Here is a 27,800-nt window from a genome sequence, read left to right as displayed (position 1 = left end):
GTTGAGAAACCGGTAACAAACATTACATCAAATTCATCATTACACATAAAATATGTTGGTCAATGTTCCATTTATTATGACTCAAACTCTAAACAGTTGGGGATTTAGCCTTGATTTAAAGGAAATCAGGGTTTCAGCTGATTTACATTTTTAATTTGGACCTAATGTCCCTTTAATTTTTCTTTCTTCAGTGTTACAATTACCATTATTAGTAGATTATTATTGTTATTTTATTATCATTATTATCATATTTTATTGTATCATTTTGTTATAACACTATGGTATACAGTATATACATTGGCAACAAATTGGTAATTATTCTGACTCTCTATGTCCAATTGTTATTAACAATTATCAGTATTACTATGTTATTAACAATTATCAGTATAACAATCTGGGCTGCACTTGGTAGCACTGTTGCCTTGCAGGAAGAAGGTCCTGGGTTCGATTCCCAGGACTTTCTGCAGGGAGTTTGCATGTTTTCCCTGTGCATGGTGGGTTCTCTCCAGTTACTCCGGCTTCCTCCCACAGTCCAAAAACGTGACTGCAAGGTTAATTGGTCTCTCTAAATTCTCCCTAAGTGTGTGTGCATGGTTGCTTGTCCTGTCAGTCTCTGTGTTGCCCTGCGACAGACTGGCAACCTGGAACGTTAGCTGGAGATCAGCACCAGCACCTCCCGACCCTGCTAGGGCCAAGGGTGTTAGAAAATGGATGGATTGATTACTATTATTATAAATTATACTTATGGGTCAGTAAATTTGATGGGCTGTTATCTGATTTATATTTGTATTCATACTTTTGTACACAGAACAAAGATGTTTACATATATAGTGACAAGCCATAAACATCTTATTCACCAAAACACCTCCAAAAATAAATAATAAGAGAAAATAAATATTTACTAAAATAAATACAAGAATAAGTAAAATAAAATAAATTAATTAATTTAAAAAATTAAGCAGCTTCTCCTGTTATGAGAGTCAGTTTGTAATCATTTTGCTTTTATATATTATTTATTTGTTGGTTCTTTAGTACAGTAAGTTAAATGAATACCGCAACATGCTTTCAATTACACATTTCTGCTGATGGTCGATAAGGGATCCATTTCATTGAATTCAGTTCTTGCTTCTTTTCAAATAGAAAGGTAGTGGTAAGCTTATTATTTTGTTCCTGTGTGTTTCTTGTTTTCTCTGTTTTTAAAAATGTATTTGAAGTGAATAAAATAAAACCAGCTGTGTTGTTGAACTCACAGAGAGTTTGTGTCTATTTTGCAGATATGACTACAAGGAGATGCTCCACAACTCCACCTTCTGCTTGGTGCCCCGCGGCAGACGTCTGGGCTCCTTTCGGTTCCTCGAGGCGCTGCAGGTAAAAAACAAAAGAACAAAGAAAAAGAGAAGCACAAACACACTGAACGTCACCTTCCATTACTAGAAAGAGTCATAATTACCCCTCTAACACAGATCAGTTACCTGTCTTATACTGTCAGGATATGGTGACATTTTAAACGTGTAAAAAAACTTTTTTTTTTTAAATAAGTTGCATACTGCAGCTTTTACCAGGACAGTTCAGTCTGCCACACTAACCTGAGGAGCCTCACACCTTTCACTGCAGCACGCTGCAGGATTTTGAGGCTTTCTGGATCAGTTATAACTTGTTACTGCTCTTATTTCATAGTGGAGACAGATTTTTTTTTTCCTCCAGCCTCACTTATCCCCCCATTCATCCATTTCTCCACTGCACTGTCCTTTACCTCTCCTTTCCAAACACTTCTGTCCACAGAGTGCGCCCTCAGAAGTGTGCTTATCTCACTATCAGCAGCCACACACACGCCCACCCCCCACACACACGCTCACACATTGCACTTCACTCAAGAGTGAAATATGCCCTTTTCTCTCCTTCCTCCATTTGTCTGACTCAATGATCCAGCAGTTTTGCACAGTCGTGTTGGAGATGAAGGGTGCAGTGTGTGGAGGCTTTTGAGCTTCGCATGTGGACGCCGCTCCGCTTTGAGGTCAGCGTCGTCTTTTTGGTTCACGTGCGGCTGCCGCCGCCGCATCTGTGGAGCCCAGGGGCCGGCGCTGCTTCAGACGACACCTTTATGACCCGGGAGTGACAGGGCTGTCATTACATCAAACTACCAACACACACACACACCACCTGTTCTCTGCAGCTCTCCGCCCATCCCTGCATCCCTCTGCCAAAGGTCACATTCAGCCTCACTATCTCCCCGCTTTTCATCTGTTTTTAAGTCTGTGTATCCACTTTCGTTTTGGCTTTTGATCTTTTTATTTTTTATATTCCCTTTTCTCCTCATCAATCCTGCAGCTCACCACCTCTGAGTAATAAACTCTCCCACTTCTGATGTTACCATTTCAAACTGAAGAAGAAAATAGCCACACACAAAGGCTGAACACTTGATATTAGGTTCAAAGAATTTAAACGCTCTGAGCGCGCTCCGTCTCATTGATTTTTTTGTTTGTTTGTTTTTATTTATTTATTACTTTGCGGCCTGTGAATGATTTAGAGATCTTTTATAAATCAAGTAAACACACACCAACCAAGTAATTAAGATATTCTTTTTAAACATCTCAGACGTTGTGCGTGTTGCTGCTGTGGGATCAAATGTTGTATAATTTGGTGTTTTTTCTCAACTTTATTTCTTCTGTTTTCACTGCAGAATAATAAACCACAGCATATCAACAGATACATGTTTGCTCTCTGGGCCTATATATATTACTCCTGATCTGGATTGTACACGTGTCTTATTTTTATTCATCAGGTATTGGGTCAGAGCTCTTGTTTTATATTGCGTTGCTGTGATCCCAGCATGTGTAACATTTTCTTCAGGCCTGAATAATGATAAAACATTTACAATATTTGTATTTTCAGAGTTTATTTTTGTCTCGTCTAAAAGCTTATGCATCTGCTTATTCATATGTTCATTCATACATCTGTTTACTGTCCATTTACACATATGTCTGTTCATTTATCCATTCATCCATCATCCATCTGTCAGTTTATCTATCTGCCATCCATCTTTCTATCCGGCTCTCTTTCTCTCTATTTACCCATTCGTCTGTCCATCTCTTTTTCCATCTATCTAGTTTTCTATCATCCATTCGTTTATTCATCCATATGTCCAGAGTTTCCCCCAGATAACTTCCTAAGCCTGGCGGTTGGGTGCGCTTTTGCTTGTTGTTTATTAGTCAAAAAATGTTTAACGTTGACAGGAAATTTGAAAATATAATTTGAGAATTATGTGTTATTGGAATATTAATATATTGGTATCTGAACACCAACCATAAAATCTTAAAAAATGCAAACATAAAAAACCCCCAAATAAATCAGCAATGCTTAGCCTGATGGGGGCATAAGTAAAGCCTGGTGGCCCGTCAGGCTTATAATACACTCTGTCTGTCCATTCATCCATTGGTCTGTTTGTCTTTATTGTCCATCCTTCATTCATTTTCATTTTGTTTTATTAAAATAATCTTATAAATGTTTTAACTATAGGAACCTTGAAGATGAGTTGTTTGGGAATGCCCAACATTACCGGCTTTAACGGTTCAGCACTTGAATGGATCTAACCTGAAAATTAAAGGGACTTATTATGCAAAATTCCCATTTTGTGCATTTTTGTACTTCCATTGGGGTTTCTGTTGCATCTAAATGTAGTTAAAGTGCATGAAAAATACCCAGCAGTTTGAAAAACCTCCCGAAGTTACATCACAAGTCACCAGGCTGCCCCTGACCTACTAACCCCAGGTAAGCCCAGAGTGTTACCTAGCAACCCCAGCGGAACTCGGCCCATCACCAAGCAACCAAAACTGAGTTCCAGCACGTTTGGTCAGCTGGTGTTTACAGCTTCCTGCTAGAAAAGACAAGTGTTTTGTTGTTGACTTTGCATTTGTTTGCAGCCATTTTCTCATCTGAAACGTTAAGTTGGGGGGTGTGGCCAACAGCAGCTTATTTGCATTTAAACTGACAAGACGCCCTAAAAGGAGTTCAAAAACCAGAATTCAGCAAATTAAAATCTCATTATCTAAGAATAATTTTGTGCAAAAAAATGTATTGAACATGTTTGGTATAGCTTTGACGTAGACTAAACTTAGGTCACCTTTACACTTCTTCCCCCATATTTCATATTTAGGAATCTCATAAAGATGGGCAAGCTTATTTTGCAGAAAAACCACATTGATGCATCACAGATTAAAAAAAACATGGCTTCCCTTTTTGTGTGTCTCAGGCTGCGTGTGTGCCGGTGATGCTGAGTAACGGATGGGAGCTTCCTTTTTCTGAAATCATCGACTGGAACACTGCCGCAGTCATCGGCGACGAGAGACTCCTCCTGCAGGTACCGGCTCATGTGCAGCTCTCGCACAAAATCGCCTCCTCTGTCTGTCACCTGAAAGCTCCCAACAAATCAGCAGTCGAACCCAAACCCGGGCTGTCAGTCCGATCCAGGTTTGGTTCGCTTTAGGATGAGGTGGCTATCAATAAAGAAAAACTCCAGCAGCATTCAAAGTCCCTCAAAACGTCTCACCACGCCTCAGATTGTTATGAGAGGGCAAATAAACAGACCAAGCCAACGAATTTGGTTGGAATTGCCTGTGCTTCATAGGGAGAAAAGTAATTACATGCCCATTAAATCTTAATTTGAATGAAGTACGTGATAATATTGTTTGGCATGAGGAACTCTGTGTGTGCAGCACCGAATGTGTTTAAGCCATCCTGGATTATTCTTCTAATGTATGTTATGAATTAAGATATAATGGCTAGAGTACATAGAACTATGTTTCTATTGTTATATTAAAGTACATATGATTAATGACTATGTGCTACTAATTAATGATAGAAACAGTAGAGGAAATGCTGGATATTCAGAGCTTTCAATTTTTTTATAAAAGGCCTATTTTGAAGATCAAGTGCTTATTTGTAGCCTTTAAAATTTCTTTTTGTTGTCTCGTTCTTAAATAAAATACATTCGCGTGTTTTCTTTTTTAAATGACACGTAACTATTGATAAATATTGATTAGTTTTTTGTTTTAGATATATAAAATGTTGTCAAACTGGCACAGTTTTCACTCCATGCCGTTATTTTTTTTACTATTAAGCAGTTATGAGGCACAGTGGAGAAACCTTAAATTGCTACTGTGCCAGTTACTGAAAAGGCAGTTGCTAGGTAACCAAAGAGTGAGTGAGTTAGTTGATTCCACTAACTTTCCTCTGCCTACATCCCCCAAAATACTGTGCGGTTCAGGATTATAGGTCAGTAAATATTCTACTTATTGCGACGCAAAAACACAAAATCTCATCAAGTAATTTTTGTCTACTGTAGTTTCTAGTGCAAATATCTCAGTAAAGTTGAAATAAGACAAACTGACTTACAAGTAACTTTTTAGCAAGATATAGAAGCTTGTTTCATGTAAATAATTTCTTTAATATTGACGGAAATGTACGTGTTCCGTTGGCAGATTATTAGTTCATTTTTCCCATGTTCTAAGTTAATTTATCTGCCTATGGATAAAATAATTTTTTCATCAGTATTAAGGAATTATTTACTTAAAACAAGCCTCTATATTTTGCTAAAACGTTACCTTTAAGTTAGTTTTGTCTTATTTCAAGTTTAAAATATTTGCACAAGAAACAAACCAAGAATACTTGGTAAGATTTTGTGTTTTTGCAGTGTGAATATTCTGCAAGACATCCTAAATATTTATATTGATAACGTATCAATCACAATATATATTCTTATTGATTTATTGTCAGTTTTATTCGTAAACCAAAATAAAAAACTCTCCAAGGATCTTTTGAAGATCCTGCTTGGATATTTTCCAGCTAATCAACACTTTAGACCTGATGGGGTTAAATTTAAAGGTGAAGTCTGACATTTTGGTAAATACCATATTAGTTTTCTTGCTGAGACCTGGATGTGAAATGAGAGTTGGTGCTCAGCAGGCTGGATCCTGCCATCTCGCTCACAGCTATAAAGCAAATTAAAGTTTCTCCCAAAATGCCAAAGCCTTCCTAGAGTTACAGAAATGAAGGCTTGACTCTTGACCTGAGCTGAATCCTGAGTGACAGGACTTGACCTGCTGCTTCAAGCATCAACATCTCAAGTGTTGCTCAAAGGTAAAAACAGCAGATTCATAAAAAAACATAACTTTTTGTCTCTTTCAAAGCCAAAATAGAGGTTTTCAAAGCTTACATATTTCTTTGCCAGCTCTGAAGTTAATCTTTTTTCAACTTTTGTTGTATTTCTAGGCTTTTAAAGTCACAAAAAGAGGGGAAAAAATAGGAAAACCTTAAATACAGCCCTAAGCTTCCTGACACAAATGCCTTGTTTTCACTAAGCAGTACAGCGCAGGTCCATTTTACAAGTTACAAGATATATAGGGGATTGCATTTGTCATTACATTAGTATGATACAACATTCATACAATAAAATAAATACAACATGATTTATTTTGTTTTATGTGATTATAAACAACTCATTTTAAGTTAAACTGTGATACATCACATTCTTGTCAGTCTTTCTCCATTTGAAATTTACTTGTTTTTGCTGTTACATCGATCTAAAATAAAACTGGTCTTGGTTCGATTGAAGTGAACTCTGGTGCGGTTCGAATTCATATGTAAAAAGCCAAGCCGACTGGAGGAAGCAGGAAGCAGACTAAAATGCATAGCATTCTGGGTAAATACAACCAAAACAAACATGCTAGTCTAGCGCTAACAAGAGAAATGACTCATGGTTTTTTACCAAAGAGAAAAAAGAAATCTGATGTTACTCTAATTTTGTTTACACTTTGTAAAGAAGGAAGTTGTGCTCAGGGTTTTTCATGTTGTTTCCTTCAATAGTTTTTCGTGCAGCGCCGCCACAGGTGAGGAGGGGAACAGGTTTTTCAATTAATTTGGTTTTTTTGACACAGTGGGGTGAGAAATCAAACTGCAGCAGCTGAAAATGTAACAAACCCAATCAAATCGAGTCTACCGGACTATCAGGCGTGAAAAAACTTCTACTGTATAGTAAAGTATATTTCCCAATTAAACAATGCACTGTAGTTTGCTTTTCATCTGTTGAATTTCTTGCCTGTGTTTGTGGCGTCGCTGAACTTTGCTTGTTTTCACAGATCCCAACCACGGTGCGCTCCATCCACCAGGACAAGATCCTGTCGCTCAGACAGCAGACTCAGTTCCTCTGGGAGGCGTACTTCTCCTCTGTGGAGAAGATAGTGCTGACCACGCTGGAGGTGAGGAGTCCAGGCATGCATCCAAACATATGCTGTGCACACAAAGCCACCTGCTCCTTTGGCCTTCTGTGTCCTCCTGTTCTCTGCTTCTTCCTTTTTCATCAGTCATTCTCTCAGAGGGCTTTAGAGTCACTGCAGACTGTAATATAAAGCTGGAGTACAAACAGAAGGCCAGGCTGAATTTTAAACACAGGGAGAATGGAAATACTACACACTTTGATAAAAACATCTTAGTAAAATGATTTAATCTTCATTTAATTTTTACTCTTTTTGTATATTCATTCAAAATATACATTAAAAAAAGAGATTTTCAAGAAAATCTCAGAGCTTTCTTGTTAACTTGGTGAATTTAATCCAGTGACCTTAAAATCTTATAGTGTTCAGAATAATGTTTTATAACACTATCAAGGTAGTAAAATTGAAGGATGGCGGTTCTCTACAATGATGTGTTAGGGTTGTTTTAGATAGGAAGAAAAGGAGTAACTGTATGCCAAAAAACTCAGACATTTGAAGAATAATCTCAGAAATTTTCTAGAAAAAACAAGAAAACTTGCGAGCTTCAAAAGGCAAAAATTAGCAAGAAAATAACTGACATTTTGAGATAAATTTCAGAAAATCAAATTGTTTTTATTTTTGAAACTCAGGAATTTCCCTGTTTTTTTTCTAGAAAATTTGCGGGAAAAAAAACAACCTCAAATTTTGATTCATTTTATTTTTTTCTTTTTTTTTTTTTTTTTACCAATTCTCAGCTTTTCAAGATTAAAATTTTTCCTTATGTTTTCTAGAAGATTTCTGGAAGTAATCTCAACATTTCAGAGGTTTGCTAGCAAATTCTTGACTTTTCAAACTTTTTTTGGCAGAGATTTTCTCAGAATTGAATTGGCAGAATTTATTTCTGTCTACAATGGCCCTGATACTCCATCCTGATTTTTAGATTATCAGTTTTTTATAATCATCAGAGGATCCTAGCAGCGATTCATAGTTTTCAGGAAGGTTTCTTTCTCTGCGGTTAATAGAAATGCCTCTCCAGTAATGTCATAAAGTACAGGATAATTCTCAGTTTTAAAAAGAATCTCTCAATGATCAATTTTTATGTCATAACATTTTGCAGAACAAAATGTTCCAAGTCTGCTGAGCTCATCTTAACATTGTTGAAAAACCTAAATGAAATCTTCCCATCCCAGAATGTTGGAGGATCGTTTCAAGTGATGCTTCAGGTTTTATTGTCTGACGGTGAGTCATAGCTCGGTAGTTTCAGTTGTTTTATATCGGTACGCCTTTAGGCCTAAACTAGGCCTGTTACAATAAGCAATAAATCAATTAATTATATAGTAAATCAAAACGACCTCAATAATTTCTATTTGCATCATTCATCGTTTTCTCTTTCCTGTCTCTCTTTATACCAAAAGCTGAATGACAAAAGTCGTCGATTTGGTGCTTTGGCCTTTTGATTAAGGACAGTTTTGTTTACAGAGGCTTCATAATTCATTTTATTTGCTGTTTCTATTTATTTATTTTGGATATTTAAAATTTATTCCAGTTCCAGTTTTAAATGTTAATTAGAATTTAAAGTTTATTAATGTTTGAGAATGTGTTCTTGCATTATTATGCAGTTAGCACTTGAAAACAATATTATCGATTATCGCAATAACTTCTGGGACAATTTATCGTCCAGCAAAATTTTTTTATTTTTTTACCCCTCCAGGGGTTCTTTTGTGGGCTTTTTTTACGAAAGTAGGCTGACAGGAAACAGGGAAGGAGAGGGGAGAAGACATGCGGCAAATGTCGTCGGGTCCTGGAGTTGAACTTGCGACGGCCGCGTCGAGGACTCAAGGCTTCCAAATACGGGTCGCGCTAACCGCTACGCCACCACGGCGCGCCCTGTCCAGCAAAATGTTTAGGACAGTAAATTCATGTTGTTGTAAATACACTAACCATAGTTTTATGTTTCATGTTTGGATTGCAATATTTTTAGCATTTTAAGCAAGAATTAGTACATTTTACTTTTACGTTATCTTTTCATCTGTCTAATTTAACTTAAAAGCTTCAAATGAATCTATTTGGCTGACAATATACTACAGAAATATGCTTCTTTTGTTATTATGTGGGCATATTCATCAGATAATATTTAAATTCTCCCATTTTTAAACAGGTGACTCATTCTGTCTAACTTATAATCATAGAGAAAAATCTTGATTCACCTCTTCTTTTCTGTAAAGCAATCAGATTTTTGTGGTTCACTATCCTGTGTTGAATTTAACTGCCAATAATTTGGGGAGAAATTCATCTATGTACAGATCCAAACTTCCCATTTCCACCCACTCCCAGAGCACACAACCCAATCTGTGGCCTCAAAGTCAAACTTTTGATCTGCCTCTACATCTTGGGTATGTTTGCTATCAAGCCTCGCCTCCCTACGACCGATCTCACACATACCGAGTCAGAGGAACATCTCCATATGTCAAGGCGGCCAGACACACATGGCAGCACCCGGGCGTGACCCTGCCGACACTCCGTCACTCTGCTGTGAAGTGCAAGGTGACACTGCGACAGCTTCTGACTCACTGTGTGTGTTTGGCAGGGAGTGTTTGCTTTAACTACGCTGCCGGCTGAAAGCTTAATTCTAACTAATTGTTCTGCAGAAAAAGCTGCAGAGAGAGATAGAGAGGTGTGGAAGAAGAAAGGAAAATAGGATCACAGGTGACATTATGCAAGATTAGAAATACATAAAAAATACACAAGTAAAGAAATAAATTCCTTTTTTTGAATAAGAAAATGATCACAGCAGAATATCTGGATTTTATGTGAAATACATAGTTGTCTGGTTTTAACTTTGAACATTCAATTCTGACACATGAATGTACTGATCCAAATCACTTTTGTTTCATATAAGGGAGGCCTATCATGCAAATTTTATATTGTTGTACTATTTTTCTAATGCTTCTAAAGACAGCCAAAGTGTTTAAAAAAACATCCAACTGTTTTTGGTACAAAGTTTATGTTTTTTGGTGCGCTATACAATGGCTACTGGAAAAGACTGATGTTTCATTATTGACTTACCATCCAGAAACCATTTCCTGCATTCTTGTTGGATGTGCAGGAGGCTCTACTAATGCTTTTCAAAGATGTATAGTAGTATTACTGTGTATCTGTTTGCAGCCATTTTCACGCGAGTGTAAATGTTGAGTTGGTGGGTGTGGCCAGCAGCAGCTTATTTGGATTTAAAGTGACAGGATGCCCTAAAATGTATGATTTTGTGTTAAACATGTAATAAAGATGTTTTGTTTGGACCAATCCTAACCTGTTCAGGGAAACATAACACCTTTAAAGCAACTTCAGCTTTCATGGATTTCTTGAAGTTTATTCGGTGCTTTTGAGTCCTGATTTAATTGCACAATAGGACAGACATAACAGTTTTTTATAGTTTGACTGAAGGGCTACACAGCGAGCCAATCAGGCAGTGTTTCCCGTCAGGAAGTGGCAACATTTCAACCAATCACATGGTCAGTATCGCTGGATCTGCGCTGCTGGTGCACCCATTAAACTCACCAATTAAAGTCGAGTCTGCAGAAGCAGGATTTATCTATCATGCTCTAATTGGTTGATTGTGGCTGGTCTGAGGTGAGATTGAGTCGTCCATCATGTCCGACTGAGGGCCGCCGTCGGGGGAGGAGCCGCAGCCAAGCGAGCCGAATTGCCCGTCATAAGATGTAAAAGGCTGCGGGGTTTGAAGGTGGCAGGACGGTTTTTTATAGAGAAGTCGACAGGTTTCTGGGGTAATCTGTTTTTCCGAGGCGAACCGTTATCGACTGCCCTCAGGGACGGAGCTCAGGAAAAGTAAAAGAAACTTCCATTGCGCTGCTGTTCTCTGTTTCCTCACATCACTTCCCCTCTGTGATGAATTTTTGTTTTGCTTTGTCCGTGTTATTACAGCAGCCCTCCCTTCAGCTGTTCTATTAGCTTTTAACAGTGAGAACAGCAATCACAACGCTCACTCTCTGCCTCTTTTCTGAGCTATATATCCGCCTTTTTGAGTTTCCACGCCAACAGCGAGGCAGCTCCTGATTCAATAGCAGCTATAAAACATGGCTGCAAACCTGTGTCTGTTTTACTGGATCAATTTAGCTTGGCTCAAGGGCGCCACAGCAATATCTCTGTACGTTCGCCCGCCTGTTCAGCAGAAGCCGGGGAAAACGGTGGCCATTTTCACGTCTGACCGTTTGACTGACTGCTCTATTTGGGCCCAGAAAGGATTGAGGCAGGCCTGACAGACTGACGCTTAGATACAGCTGATGACTCCGTCTGCATTGTCCTGCTATCGCGTTCCCCCCCATGGCTTCCTTTTTGTGAGACGGACTGGCACAGATGCCGCTGATCTAACCTCAGGTTGGCTTGTCTGGGAAATATTACACAAGAACGCACATTTATTTCAGCTTTGCTTTGGGCTGCAGATCTTCAATAGCTGCTTTTAAGGCAGCATGAAGCAAGCAGTTCAGGAGCTTAGCTATGCTTTCATCATACTTTTATGCTGCTTTTGAAATGTTTATTCAAGGAGGTGGAAGGTGTGGCAGAGGGTTTTTTGCATTTTAAGCAATTCTTTGCAACAAAGGTGTGGATTAGCATTTACATATACCAAAATCTGAAGTCATATATGTGATAATTTCATTTATTGCACAAAGAACGGGCAGACGGTGGCTTTCAGAGTATTTACTAGGTATTCACTGATCATCTTTTTTCACTTCTGATACCAATATATGAGGTTTAGCATATCTGATACAGAAAAACTGAGCTGAATTGACTTAAAATGTGTCTGTTTTAAACATCTTGAGGACATAATGAATAAACATTTCCATCACAATAAACATTTAGACAACAAATCTTTAAATGCAACGCCACAAAGCTAACCATCTCTGTAGATAAATGGCAGAATTTCACCTTTAAGTCATCAGCTGACTTTGAAAACACTTGAGTAACATTGTGGTGTGAAAGCAGGAAGCTGGAGCTGCTTCACCTCCTTGTTGTGTGAAAACTCATCTCTGTGTGAAACGCTTTATTGGAGTGATTACAAGGCTCATTGATAGTCCTTTATGATTTCATAATCTGAGAGGCTAACAATCAATCTTTTCATCCACTCGTGTAATTTTGATTTTTATGTGCTCTCTGGGATGCTGCAAAATGTGCGAAGGGGCAGTTTTGTGTTGTTTTTCTGTCTGAGTGGATCAGAAAACCTTCCAAATTAAAAGTACATTTCCAAGATTCAAAGAAGCCAAGCTATGAAAATGAAGATAAAATGGTATTATTTTCTCAGAAAATGGCAAGAGTTTTCCTTTTGAAATCATGCTGATGTTAAAGCTTTTATGTTCCGTGGTTGTGATTATACCAAAGAAAAGCTTTAGACCATCAAAGGACTGCATTGAAAGTAAATATCAAGCAGAGTATTTTTTTTTTCCTAGTTGTTTCTTTTTCTGTTTGCAGATAATCCAGGACCGAGTGCTGGAGCACGGCTCCAGGAGCAGCCTGATGTGGAACAGCCACCCTGGAGGCCTGTTTGCCTTGCCGCAGTACTCCGGATACCTGGGAGACTTCCCCTTTTACTACGCCACACTGGGTCAGTAACGCAAAAAACCCAGAGTAGCATTAATACAGTGGAGGAATTATACAAAATTCAGATTTTATGCTTCCATTTGGGTCTCTGCTGCTTCTAAAAACAGACCAAACACTTAAAAAACACCCAAACTTGGGAATAAGTTAATGTCTAGTTGGTGTCTGGAAAACGAGCTGTTTCAAAAACCTCCCAATTGTTAAGTCACCTTTGACGGGCAATGTGCCGTTACCTAGCAACCCAAGCAGAACTCCAGCACATTTGGTCAGCTGGTTTTACTGATGTATTCACTATACAATGGCTGCTGGAAAAGACAAGTGTTTTGTTCTTGACTTACCATCCAGAAACCACTTGCAGCATTGTTATTGATGTTATTTTGTACACTGCGAAAAATACAAAAAAAACAAACAACGCCTTTAATTTATGGTAAAATACTGACAGTTGTGGGTATTTTATCGTAAATTAGAGACTTTTTTTACAATGTAGTTTAATACACAATTTCTGATTCGGTAAAGTGGCAGAAATGTTTCTCATGGTGGGTTTTTTCTTTTTTTAATGTCAGAAAGTGGCTTTTTCCAAATTAAAATGTTGGAAAACAGAAATTTCCCACTCAGGTCCCATATTTTCTCTAACTGAAATCATAACCAAGATTTTCTGTGAATTTCTTTCCCTTTCTCTTTATTACTTTTCATCCAAGAAGACGGTTTCCGTATCATTTCTGTTCAAATCCAGCTGTGGCTTCTGAACTTTATCTGATTGGCAACAAGAAATGGCCTAAAGTTGCTGCTGCGGCTCCGTCAGGCTTCTAGTGGGATGGACGAATGGGTCCGTGACGGATATCTGTATTAGTTCTGCTGACACACCAACCCGTCCATCACTGGGTTTAAAGTCAGCAATGCTGCGGCGAGGCCAGATTCCTGCCGCTACGGTTCAACAGAGCCGATATTTCCCCCCTCCGCCACATTTCTGCAACCCTCTCCATCCCTGACTTCCTAACTCCATCATCATCCACTGCTGCAACAAACACACACACACAGCAGAATGAACTCAGCCAGGTTTTACTCCGGATATGGAAATGGTGGATGCGGTGACAGGCACAGATTACAATGGCTGCAGCTGAATTTGTTTGTCAAGGAGGAAGCAATTAAACATGGATGGGCTTTTAGGAGACAAAGTGGCTTGTCACTGATGGGTAAATGTGTGAAACCAAAGCTAGATCATTTGTTTCTAACTGGCTTTTCTTCTTCCTCTCAAAGAGCCAGTGAAAGGCTGCAGACTCTGTTGTCATTCATAACACCACTCTTTAACTGTAGCTGCGTTTCCATTACAAGCAAATCTTTGTCGATATTCTGCTAATGTCTGAAAAAACACAATATTGCAATTGCAGTGTTTCCATTAAATAGGAAATGAAATTAAAATCACGTGAAAAAACTTGTTCACATGATAAGTCATTAAAAATCCTGGCAGCAGCAGATGTAAACATGAGATACATTCATCTATCAGCCATCTGATGAGACGGCGGCATCTTATTCAGGCGTTGGAGTGACAAACCTCTTATCCTTGCATCGCTTTGGGGAAAATGTAGTCTGCAATTTTACAGAAGAAATTTGGACTCAACATGTTCAAATGACACTTTTTATGAATTAAGCAAACAGACGCTCCTTCATTGTGAGGCTTCACCAGCTTGAACAAGTCAAAGATCGCTGCCCTAATCTGTCCTCCACGTTATGATGCTGCATTAAAACTTGATGCCAAAAGTACAAAAGCCTGTCTGTGCCTCAAAGCATCCTGGAGTGTATATGCAAACTTTCAGGAAGTGAGAAGCTTAATGTGCTCATAGAGGCTGATAAAAGCCCAGCATCATGTGCCACAGGCAGAAAACGGCACGTGAATCCAAAGTTTAGCAACCCAGACAATAAACTCTGCAGGTTCTGTTTGGGGTTTCATAAACACCTGGCAGCTCTAGACTCATATTTGCAGATTTCAGAAAGTCTGCAGAGGAATCACAAAGACACTGTAGTTTACAAAGTTTGAAAACCACATATGCTAATCTTCTCAGAAATTGCTCAGTGGCAGAGAGACGAGTCGTCTGACGCTATCTCCTCCCCGCCATGCTTTACTGGTTTGGGTTGGATTAGATTTAAATTAGGAGACGCTGGACGCCCTTTATGATCCGTCTGCCTCTGCATCTTTTCCTTCCGTATTTTCAGCTTCGATTACTCTGCTCCAGCAGGAAGTCGGGTTGAATCTAAAGTCACATCAGCGGTCGGTTGTCTCTTTATCGAGCTGCAAGATGAAATATTTAATGATCAGGAGATTCAGAGTTTTTCCAAACACATTAACATTGTTGAATATTTTAAAGTTGTTTTGAAAAATGTTCATCCCTGCCAGTTAAACTGTTTGTATTTGTTCCCGCTGACAGCCTCGTCTCCACTGAAAATAGACTGTAAGATTTTGAGAACAAGCCTCTAGTTCTTGTTGACAATTGGCTCTACACTGCAAAAAATAACTAACTTTTCAGTTTCAGTTTTAAGTTGATAATTTCTTAATATTGATTAAGTAAAGTCCTAGTTCCACAGGCAGATGATTTCACTTATAACATGGGGAAAATTCAAATAATCTGCCAGTGGAACTAGAACTTTTTCATCAAAATTAAGGAATTATCGACTTAAAACAAGCTCCTATTTTGCTGAAAAGTTACTTGTAAATTGCTGTACTGAAGCAAATTTCATTGTACAATGACGATAAAGACTGATTCTGATTCTGGTAAGCTAGAACAAACTTTCAGAAAACTGCAAAACAGCTGAAATATCGAGTGCCTTTCAATCTAGACTAAAAACCCAACAGTTTCGCTTTTGAATCATAATCAATGAAACATTAATCAACAATCTAAAGTGTAACAATGGCACTTGACAAAATGTAATGGTTCAAGATGTTGACTGTTTGTTCTACACCTTTGTATTTTTCTCTTTTTATGATGTAAAACACCTTTAGATGCCTTGTTGCTGAAAGGTACCATACAAATAAAATGTTATCTGATTTGATTTTCACTTTGCATTGTTGTTGGTTGTGCAGGAGGCTCCACTTCTGCTTCTCAAAGATGTACAGTAGTATGACTGCGCATCTGTTTGCAGCTGTTTTCACGTGCGAGTGTAAACTTTGAGTTGGGGTCGTGGCCAGCAGCTGCTCATTTGACCCTAAAATGTAGGATTTTGTGTAAAAAATGTATTGAACAAGTTTTGTATAATCCGTAGATCTAAACCTGTTCAAGGAAACATAACAGGTCACCTTTAAGGTGTCAGTCAAAAGCATTTAAAGACTGTGTGTTTCTGTTTGTGTTTCAGGTATTAAACCGTACCCCAAGTTCACTGCAGTCATCCACGCCGTCTCCCCTCTGGTGTCCCAGTCCCAACCCATTCTCAAGCTACTGGTAGCTGTGGCCAAATCCCAGTACTGTGCTCAGGTAAATATTTGCCTGAGCGCCACATTATGCGGCAAACGGCGGCCCGCTCCACAATTGCATTTTCCAAGCGGAGCAGAACAGCAGAGCTCATCCCGGGTCTGTGTGTGCTGTGAATTAACTCTGGAGGATTGAATTAGAGCAGCAGTTTGTAGCCGGGGTACATCTGTCTCCATGGCAGCCGAGCCCCCTTCAGCACAGCTGGAGATGGCGTGTATTGATTCCCCAGCTTGCTCCTTACCAAAGCGGGAAATGAAATGGAATTTGCTCCTGGATGGCTGGGTTTTGTTCTCTTTTATTGTGGGAGTGAGATTGGCTGTGTTTTGGTTTGTTTGTGCAGGAAACGGAGTGGATGAGGAAGTAAATCCAATTCAGTATTTATAGTTTGTAACAGTAGTGAAATATTCAGGGTTTCTAGGGTTTTCAGGTCAAAACTTTTCAGGTTTTAACCTTTTAGGCAGAAACACAAAACTTCACTGTAAATGTATTGGAGATGCTCATAAAATGTTCTGACCTGCAATATAAAACTGGAGGATACAAAAAATGGATGGATGAATGAATGAACGGATGTACTAAGAGACAAATAGGCTGGTGGAAAAACTGATAGCTGAACAGACAAATTGAGAAATGGACAGATAAATAATGAATGAGGAAATAATGGATGGATGGATGAACAAATTAAAGAATGGACAGATGATTGATGGATGGATAAATTAGAAGGATGAATGGATGAGTGAACAGATCCCTCATACAGCCTCCCTCTGGTCTAATGAAGGTAGGTTCAGGGTTATATCTGGTGGAAGAAATAAAGGGCAAATAATCTCTGTGTCTTAGGGTTCATTCACACCAGCCATGTTTGTTCCACTTTAATCAAATTCTGGTTCCAGTTTGTTTGGGGAGGAGTGAATACACAATCCAACTCTGATGTGGACCAAAAATGACCAAGGTCCGCCTAAAAACCTCGGTCTCAGTTCGGCCGAAGTGAACTCTGGTTCGGTCTGAATGCATATATGAATGCGAACAGAAACCGCTCCAAAAGAAGGACGTGAACTATAGCGCAGAGCATTCTGGGTAAATACAACCAAAACAAACACACAGGTCTAGTGCTATCAGGAGAAATGGCTCATGGTCTTTTACCAAAGACAAAAAATAAATCCTACTAGTGCTAAAATCTGACGCTGCTCCATTTTGGTTTACATTCCATGAAGTAGGAAGCTGCGCTCATGTCGTCTTCAGAGGTTTTTCTGTCGTTTCCATCAGTAGTTCTTGGTGCAGCACCACCACAGGCGACCGGGGGAACAGGATTTTTTGAAGGGTTTGATTCGTTGAACATATTGCAGTGAAAGCGAACCGATCAACAATCTCATAAAAAAAAACTAAATCGGGGCCGATTTATCGGTGTATCCGTATTTTATTTTGTTGCAAATACAACCTTTGCTACAAATGATCAAGCACAAAAGAGCAGTTATTGCATTTCAAACAATAAAATCTGTATTTTATTATTTAGTAAAGAAAATAAGTTTTATTTTATTTAATGTCTAGTATTGTATGAAAAGACTTAAATTAAAAACTGCAGAATTTGCACAAAAAAAATTCGATTAATTGTCAGAATAATTGATTAATCGATAATTAGTCGCAGCCATATATCAGTCTGCACCCAGCTTTCTGCTTTGATGGAGCTGCTTTCCCGTTTGCCTTCTCCAGGCTGTGCGTGCAGAGCGGAGAGCCGGGTGCACAGCGAAGGGGGGCATTTCTTCCTCTTATCGCACAAAAAAACAAGAGGAGAGCTTCTGTACTACTAGTGAAGACGAATGAATGAACAGTGAACACTGAAGGGTAAAACTGGACGACAGAAACGTTGTGAGGAGCACTCTGACTTGGCAGACCTCCTGCTGCGTGTTTTGCAGTTTCCTCCTGCCGTTGTTTATCCGGCGCACTCAGACAATACTTCCCTGTCGACACCCAGAGAGGGCGGCGAGCCGACAGAGACTCCATCTGTCTTCCTAATCAAACCGCTATAGAAGTGTGTGAGCGCATTAACACCCGTCTGTGTGCAGCATACCTGTTGTTATCTCTCTGTGACAGCAGTATTTACCCCCCCATTAGCTTCCTGAAGGATTTCTCTTTTTTTTGTTATCTCCATTCACTGAGAATTGGGAGATGATTTAGTAATTTATCAAACAGCTGTACATCATCTTCTTCCTCTGCCAGTGACATATTTTGTATGCTAACTCACAGCTGCTGCAGCCTTATGGGAATGCTTCAGCACACATCCAAATATCTCCCAGCACATTGCTCTGCAGGTCCAGTCAGGGATCAGAGTCCCCCCGGGGCGAGCCACGGTGTGTGTGACGTCGCTGCTGCCTGAGTAACACGAAGCTTTATTGATCGCTGCAGGGAAATTCCTGTGGTTCACCTCCGTTGGGACTGGGGACGCCTCTGAGCGGAACCAGGATGGGAGAATCTACAGACTGGCTGGAGGACATTTCAGCAGGGCAGACATTCGCTGGCGGACGGAGACTGACTGGGAGACTGCTGCCGTGTCCCAGAGAGTTTTACTCACCTCAAACCAGGAGATAAACGGGTTAAGCATGAGTGGATTTTCACTCCGAACGCCATCTAAATGTGGTTCCCATATCCGTCTGCCGAAGTCAGAGCACTGCAAGATTAATCAATTGTTCTGACAATTAATCGATTAATCCAATTTTTAAAAACTGGCACTTTCTGCATATGTTTCATCTAATCACAAATACAAATAAGCAAATAACTCAATTCCTTTTTTAAAATAACCAAAATAAACATTTTATTCCCTAAAATTCAACAACATAGCTTGGCAGCAAACAACGCATCAGCAGCTAAAACAGTACCTCTAACGCCAACGTGTAAAAAAGTCCTTTCTCCTTTCTGCTCTGTTAATTATGTTGTTTTTATTAATTGGATTGCATAAAGAGTTTTTTTTTTTTTTACTGAATTTAAACTGGGTGTAACTAAAACTATGTCATTTTGGGAGTTCTGGGCAGAACATTTTTACAGACAGAAGTTTTTTATTCATCTTAAATTCAAAATGCATATAGTTTTTGTACATTTTGGTGTTTTGTTCTTTCTGAAAATGGCATTTGTTTGAGTCTGTACACTCCAATTAACGATTAATCGATTATTAAATTAGTCAGCAATTATTTAAATAAGTGATTAATCATGATTAATATGATTAATCGTTACAGCCATAACTATTACTATAAGCATTATTGTTTCAGAGAATGTTTTCTTCACCCACCCACCCATCCACTCACGTTGTCTTTGTCTGATCTGACATCTGCAACAAAAAAAAGTAAAAACATGATTAATCTCTAAGGCTGGAATGTTGTCACAGCGTTTTACATCTTAAGCAACCGAAACATAGAATAATGGAACAAATTAAGATGAATTTAATTCTATATCAAACTAAATTTACAACTTAAAAAACATAATACTGCTGAAAAAACTAAAGCAATAAAAATCTACATGAAATAAACAATTATGGGAAACAAACACAAAGTGCCAGTTTGCCCAGGGGAAACTAAACTATATGGCCTCAATAATGCAGAGCACACGCCACAGTTAAGACCAAAAGTCCTTCTGACGACTAAAGAGCAAAATAATTTATAAAACGATTAACACAAAAACCCTGAGACGGAACAAAACCAGGAACACAGAAGCCCAGACATTATTTAGCTTTCATTTAGTCAAAACTCAGAGCAGACAAACGTTTTTGCAGCCAAAGAAATAAGAAAAGAGTTGTTTTGTTTTTTTTCTGTTTAAGCCACCTGGGTCGGCCTGACCCAACGGACAAACTCAGACATATTTGTTAAATCAAGAACAGCACGACCCTGCTGTCTGACTTTAACTAACAGCACTTTGTCATGGTCTGCCTCTCCATATCGTTTCTCACCAGCGTTCTGTGTGTGTGTGTTTCTGATTAAATATTAATGAATCCTGCTGTGGTAATTCAGTGAATCGGTTGACCTGCAGGTAGCTGCGTCGCTGTCTGAGTCATCTAAAACATGACATGACCGCAGCTGGGGGCGTGACCTCTGCCCCCGACTGGGAAACGTCCTCGGACGCCGTGATTGGATCGTTTCCCTTCTGAAATGTTAACCCTGCTGCTGCTGCTGCTGCTGCTGCTGCTGCTGCTGCTGCTGCTGCTGCGGCCGCGGCTGCGGCTGCGGCACGGTGATAATTGGAAAATATTTTATCGCTTCGTTTGCCCTTTAACATTGAATCAACTCGTAACAAGGTGACATTTTCTGGCCGTGAGCCACATAAATGTCACGTGTTTCATGGTTTAAATCCGTAGGTTTGCTCCTCTGAGGGTGAAACAGGAATAAATTATTGAACATGCACATAAAGTAAATCACTGTTTGTGACTATAGTTTAGTTTTATTTCATTGTGACTTTTAGTTTGTCTAATTCAGCTAGTCTTAATTAGTTTTTAAGAGTGCATTTGCTAGTTTTTATTCGCTAAATATTTTCACTTTTGCTATTTTTATTAGTTCTTTTTATATATTGTTTTGATTTTGCTACTTTTTATTAATTATTAATAGTTTTATACTGTATCATTTTTGCTAGTTTATTAGTTATTGTTAAATATTGTTTTTGCTAGTTTTCAGTAGTTATAGTCGTAGTTTTAGTCTTTTCATACTTTGGTTAATTTTTCGATGCACAATTCAGAAAGGTCAAAGTATTGTGATTATGCTTACATTGATTGATTTATAAATACTCAACAGAAGGTGCAATTTAAAAAAAAAATTCAATTATTGAGTCTGGAGTTTTCTCCCGTCGTGTGGAGTTGGGAGAAACGGAGCGCCGTAATTTATTGATAGCTGAGGTAAACTGTGGGGAGAAGGAAAATCTATTTCACATTTCGAAAGGCAGATAAATAGATTCATGCACATAAAAACAAAGGATAATATACGTATAATTTAAGTGTGTTTTAGTTATTTTGATAAAAGTGTGATATAGTTAAAGTTAGTTACAGTTTTTCCCTTTAATTTTAGTTAACTATAGTAACTTTACAGTAGAAAAAACTAATTTTTTCTGTCTTTTTCAGATTATCGTCCTGTGGAACTGCGACAAGCCGCTCCCGGCCAAACACCGCTGGCCCGCCACCTCCGTGCCCGTCATCGTGATCGAGGGAGAGAACAAGGTGAACACACACACTCTCTCTCACACACACACTCTCACACACACACACACACACACACCCTCAGATGCCTCACAGGTGTGATTGCTATCATTTCTAATTACATATTCCCAAACGGTAAACCTACTGTATCTTTATTCACTCTGGGAGTTAATGAGTTTCGATTTGTGCCGCGGTGATCCCATTACAGGACAGTTTTAGTTTTAATTCAACCTCAGTAATGAGAGTTTTACACTCTGGATGACTGGAGGCAAATCCCTTTGCCTGCTTTGGAGCCAAGCTTCAGAACCACGAAGCATTTATTTGGTTTTGATTTATTTGCTTTTGTTTCACATTTTTTACCTTAATTGTGATCTAAATTATAATTAAGAATCAACTTTAGTTTGTTTTAGCTTTAACAAAACTGGTATTTGATTTTAAAATCAATAAAATAAAAGGATCGGCTGAAAACTCATCTGTAGTTGCCTAACAAAAATGATCTCCAGTTTTTAACAAAATCCTACAAACTCAACAGAACACCTGTTTGACAAAATATTCTTATTACTAGTCACTTTAATATTATTTTTACTATTCAATAAGCTGATATTGAATAATAATTATTATTAAATAATATTTAAATAATACATATTATTATTTGTTATGTTATTTGTTATTATTTTGTTATTCTGTGTTTACTGAGTTGAGCTAAAACTAGATTAAACCAAGTTTTACAGCGGTAAAACTTTCTGCATATTTCCTGCTTAATTATTGTTCAAAGCTTTATGGAAGTTTTATTTTTTGTCATATTAGAAATTTATATTTAAAAAAGTATTCAAAATAAAATTGTTCATTTTTAGATTTAAAAAAATAGTTTAAATAAGTAAAATAAAATTAAAATAAAAAAGTTTTTCTTAGGGTTTTTTTTTCCTTTTTTGGTTTTAATCCTTGATTATCCGAAAAATATTCAGATTTTTCTTTCAAAACGTTCGTGTTTAATAAACCTCTAATTTCTCTGGTTTTGTTATATTTATGCTTGGAATAAAAGCTGCATTGTTTTAAAGTTTTTTCTACATCTTTACCAGGATTTTCTGCAGAGTTTATGATTTAAGAAAACCTTAAACTCTGCAGAGTTTCATCAGTAAAACAGTCAGAACGGCTGCAGTTCTTCTTCATTTTGCTTTTTAACTATAAAACATATTTGTAGAGTGAAATTACCTGGAGAACATGTTTATCTTTCCCACTTTTTGTTTATAAACCCCTCATCTACTGAGGAATTGCTCAGTTTGTTGAATTATAGATGTCGATGCTTCAGACTCACCTGTGTGGAAGTGGTTTCCTCTCCGCTGTCAGTCAGCCGGCGGCGGCAGCCGGGTTTGTGGTTTTCCCTCCCCCCCTTGACTCTGAGTGGTTTCTTCCAAGCTGTCAGTCATAACGGGAGGCCTCAGCGTCTGAAAAAGTGAGCAGAATGGGTCCAGCGTTCTGCCTGTGTGTGTGTGTGTGTGTGTGTGTGTGTGTGTGTGCGTGTGCGTGTGTGTGTGTGTGTGTGTGTGTGTGTGTGTGTGTGTGTGTGTGCGTGTGTGTGTGTGTGTGTGTGCCATGCGGCCTGTGGTTTGTTGTGATTGTGGTGTTTCTGTGTTTACTGCGGCGAGCCAAGCTGTGTTCTTCACCCCACAGAGGGAGACGCAGGCAGAGCTTTATTTTCTCCCTCCCTTCTTTATCCTGCAACTTTCATCGTCTTCCTCATAGACATACTCTTCATCGTTTCTAATTTATTAGCGGAACAAAATGGTCGGTCTGGTCCAGATCAGACCGCCATGCTTTTATACCCAAAGTGACCAAGTTGTACCAAACTGCAGCCGTTTGACCAAACATGAAGGTAGTGGGACGGTTTTAGGCAAAATAATGCCGAACGAGATTTGGTGATCTTTCTGCTTTCTACTGGCCAGGAGACTCGTTTCTTGTAAATGGAAGAATCCACATCCTCCAGTATACGGACGGCGGTTAATCAAGTATGTCTGTTTCATTCGTTTGGAGAAGATTAGAACTGCAAAAATATAAAACCTTACCAATTATTTTTGTTCTAGTTTCTAGTGCAGATATCTCAATGTACTTGAGGACAAAACTAACATAAAAGTGACGTTTTATCAACATATAGATGCTGGTTTTAAGTCAATAATTCCTTAATATTCATTAAAATTTCTAGTTCATTGGCAGATTATTTAACTTATAAGACTGTTTCCCCATGTTTTAAGTTAATTTATCTGCCAGTGGAACGAGTACATTTTCATCAATATTATTATTAACAATAATAATAATAATAATAATAATGGATTTTATTTGTCAGCGTCTTTCAAACACCCAAGGACATTTTACAGCATTATAAACACAAACAGTAGAAAGTGGCTACAAAGACACAAAATAACTAAAAAAGATCAAAGCTAACTTGAACAGTTGAGTTTTTAGTTCTGCTTTGAAGGCCAGAAGAGAGTCAATTAAGGAGTTATTTACTTACAATAAGCCTCTATATCTGGCTAAAATGTTACTTTAAGTCAGTTTGTCTTATTTTGAAGTGTTCTAAGATGTTTGCACTAGAAATTAAACCCAAATCACTTGGTAAGATTTTGTGTTTTTGCAGTGCAGTAAAAAATGGCAGCCATTTATATGTTATGTTTGAAGGAATTTCAACAGATAGATTCGTGTTGGTTGTGTAATTTTGGCACAAACCTGAAACTTGCATTGGCTGTTTTATGAATACAGAACAGGGTGTAGTAGGGGTGAGGTGGGAGGGATTTTTGTGGTTTGTGTGTCTTTTGTTATTGTTTTGTGATGTTTACATAAAAACCAATAAAAAGAGCTTGATTCAAAGCTACCAGGATTGCACAAAAATGTCCAAATTTGCACAGAAACATGATTAAACCCTACACAAACTCTTTAGACAGTTCATCGGCTAAAAGGTGAGTTTCACTTTAAATGTAACTTCCTGAAACTCTAATCGGCCAAATATACGATCCCCACTTGTTGCTAAGTGTCCGGTCGGCTGGTCCTCTCTCCTCCTCCGCTGAGGAACCGGATCGCTGCAGGCGGATTCCCGCTGAGAAGTCTCCCATTCCTGGAGAGCAGCACAAGCCCCAGGCTAATCCATCTCACTTCTAACGTTACAAACACCAGCCTCTCATCCTGCCTTTGTCTCTCTCCCTTGTTTGTCTAGCTGTCGCTCTCCTGTCTCCTTGTCTCTTGTTTTTTTTCTTCTCAAGAGGGAAAGCGGGAGAAGGGATTGTTTGGTTTCCTCTCTTTGTGGCCACAGGATGAAGTGAGACTGAGGGCGAAGAGCTTCTCACGTTTCCTCTAAACTCTGATTTTTCCTCTTCATCTGTTGCTCACACGCTGGAAATACGAGCAACGCTTGAAGTGATGAGAGACTGGACGCTTATGTGAGAGCAAGCTGGAGTTAAATCAATGTTTTCCATAAACGCATCAACTCAATATGAGGAAAGGAAATCCCTTTCCCTTCCTCATACACTGCAAAAACACAAAATCTTACCAAATAGTTTTTGTCTAGATTCTAGTGCAGATATCTTAGGACAATTGAAATAAGGCAAAACCAACCCAAAAATAACTTTCAACAAGAAATAGAAGCTTGTCAATAATTCTTTAATATTGATGAAAACCTACCAGTTCCATTGGCAGATTATTTCACTTATATAAGACATTTCCTCCATGTTTTTAGTGAAATAATCTGCCAATGGAACTGGTAGTTTAAAATCAATAATTATTGACTTAAAACAAGCTCTTATATCGTCCTAAGAAATTACATGTTAATTAGTTTTTTCTTATTTCAAGTGTATTAAGATATTAGTAGAAACTGGAACAAAAACACTTGGTAAGATCTTGTGTTTTTGCAGTGTATTAAAGGGATTGTCTGGCTGCATTAATTATTGGTCTCAATGAGATGGTTTAACAGGCTTCAGGTTGGGTTCTGGTTGGTAGCAGTGACGTTGAAGGCCTCCTGCTGGTGGCGCTGCAGCCGGCCTGTTGTTGCTGCGTGTTTCCGCTCTCAGCTGCAGCGGTGATTAACACCTGCAGAGGGTGAGGTCACTCCCAGAGCGCAGGTGTTTCTGGAGGAAACGGGTCAGCATAGAGCATGGAGGATGGACTGTCTCCTCCATGCAGGTGGTGTTTTCCTTTAAAAGGCCGGACCTTTAGAAGCTGCTGAGCGCTGGATCAGAGGCTCCTCTCTGCTGGATTTAATGTGAAGGAGACTTTAACTAGACCACGAATTTAAATGTTTCCCAGATGCAGGTGAGGAAATGCCTTCATCTCCAGAATTTACTCTCTGGGCCCGTTTATGCTAACATCCAACTCATTATACATCCATCCATCCTGTTATCCAACCATCCATTCATCCAACCATTTTTTCATCCCTCCATCTTTCTGTCCTTTCATCCATTCATTTGTCCATCTGTCCATCCAACCAACTATCCATCCATCATCCATCCTTCATTTTTGCAGTTTTTTCAGGTTCTACACTTAAAAAATTACCACTCTGCAAAAAGAACACATAAACACACACCGATCAATCGATTAAAAATCATGGTTTAAGGATTCTGTTTTTTGATTTTAGCTTGGAAGACGTGACAGAACCATATGTGTGTGTGTGCGGGCGTGTGTGTGTGTCTGTCAACACCAATTAAACCCATGTGTTTAACTGGTGTGAAGCTGTGGGAGTTGCAGCTCACATCCGGTTCAAATCTTCATCAAGAATCTGTTGTTTCTTTTCTCCTCCTTTCTTCACTGCAACCGTTTCAATCTAAACATCCTCAAGATGTTGCTCCTCTCCTCCAGCCTCCATCACTTTCTCCACTACATGTAAGCGGCTGTCATGTATAATACTTCTTCTGGCTTCTTCTGCTCCAAAATATACATAGTCTGCTTTCAAATGGGCGTGGAGAAGAAGAGTAAATTTGTGCCACATGTATAACACAAGACTTGCAGCATGTATCTGGGTCCGTTTCTATGTTTTTATTGATTTAAAGGAGAAAAGAAGCGCCTGCAGCAGTAATGGAAACTTGTTTCAGCACTATATCACTGCTGAAAACGACAGGCCGCGCCCTGCAGGAAGGAGCAGGAGATTTGCTTTTCCCTCCCCTCTTTCCAAGCTGCTATTTGTTGTTGTCATGGCCTGTTGTCTCCCCTGAATGCTGTGAATGTGTGAGGCGCCATTAAAAATGCATGCCTTAGATATTGGGAGCTAAAGAGTGAGGGGATTTATTTTTTTAATTCATCTCAGGGTGAATTTTTCTGTGCAGATTGAAGGGAGGCGGTGGATCCATGCATGTTTAAAATTTATATTTTGCACAATTTTGTTCTTCCATTTGGTTCTCAGTTGCTTTTAAAAACAATCCAAGCGCTTAAAAGAAGACACCCAGACAGTTTTTGCCAATAAGTTTTTTTGCTGTCTAGAAAAACGAGCCATTTCAAAAGCCTTCCAAATGTTAAGACAAATTACATGCACACTGCGCCGTTACCTAGCAACCCCGGAAGGGTTCCACTCATCACCTAGCAACCCCAGCAAAGTTCCAGCACATTTGTTCCGCTGATTTTACCTCTGTGTGCTGTACAATGGCTTCTGGAAAAGACGAGTATATAGTTGTTGACTTATCATCCAGAAACTACTTGATTCATTCCTGTTGGTTGTGCAGGAAGCTCCACTTCTGCTTTTCATAGATGTATGGTTGCACAATTGCAAATCTACTTGCAGCCATTTTTTGTGAGTTGGATTTGTTTGGAAAAAGGTGACAAGAGGCCCTAAAACATCTCATTCTGAAAGGAGCTCATAATAGGCAGAACTGTCCAGACTAACATCTCATGATCTGAGAATGTTTTTGTGCAAAAACGTGTAATGAACATGTTTTGAATAGACCACAGATCTAACCTAACCTGTTCAAGGAAGCATAATAGGAAACATTTAAAGCTAAATCCACCGTTTTTCTTTAAATAAGAAATCTACTTTTATTCCAAGCAGCTTTGACTCACATTTTCTAACGAGAGTCAGGAAAGTAAATTATCCTTTTTCTTCCTAGATTCTTTCAGCTCTAATTCAACTTCAGACTTTGTTCTTGTTAATGTCTTTGGAGAGGAGTAACTGTCTGATAACCATCTGGATGCTACCTGTCCGTCTCAGTGGCTGCTGAGTCAGCAGAGCTGCAGCCATATTTCTGTCAGGACCTGAAAGCCATCTGACATGCGTCTGCTGGCTTTAACTTGGTTTATGGTTCATTTTCCTTTAGATACATGCATAGCCTGCAGCTCCGTCTGCATGCATGACCT

General features: G+C 38.8%; 1 protein-coding gene across 1 annotated transcript in view; it reads left to right on the top strand.

The window, feature by feature from the left end:
• LOC102237506 (exostosin-1b) overlaps positions 1–27,800 on the top strand; it is a 149,181-nt gene that overhangs the window by 109,561 nt on the left and 11,820 nt on the right. The window contains exons 2-7 of the mRNA XM_005796412.2: positions 1,275–1,368; positions 4,250–4,357; positions 7,134–7,253; positions 12,729–12,861; positions 16,200–16,318; positions 21,402–21,497. Of these exons, the coding sequence (XP_005796469.1) occupies positions 1,275–1,368; positions 4,250–4,357; positions 7,134–7,253; positions 12,729–12,861; positions 16,200–16,318; positions 21,402–21,497 (670 nt within the window). The remainder of the gene's footprint in view (positions 1–1,274; positions 1,369–4,249; positions 4,358–7,133; positions 7,254–12,728; positions 12,862–16,199; positions 16,319–21,401; positions 21,498–27,800) is intronic.

The sequence above is a fragment of the Xiphophorus maculatus genome, chromosome 13 (genome assembly GCF_002775205.1).
Source record: "Xiphophorus maculatus strain JP 163 A chromosome 13, X_maculatus-5.0-male, whole genome shotgun sequence".
NCBI lineage: Eukaryota > Metazoa > Chordata > Actinopteri > Cyprinodontiformes > Poeciliidae > Xiphophorus > Xiphophorus maculatus.
Note: the sequence above shows the minus strand (reverse complement) of the source record. Positions and strands in the feature narration are given on the sequence as shown.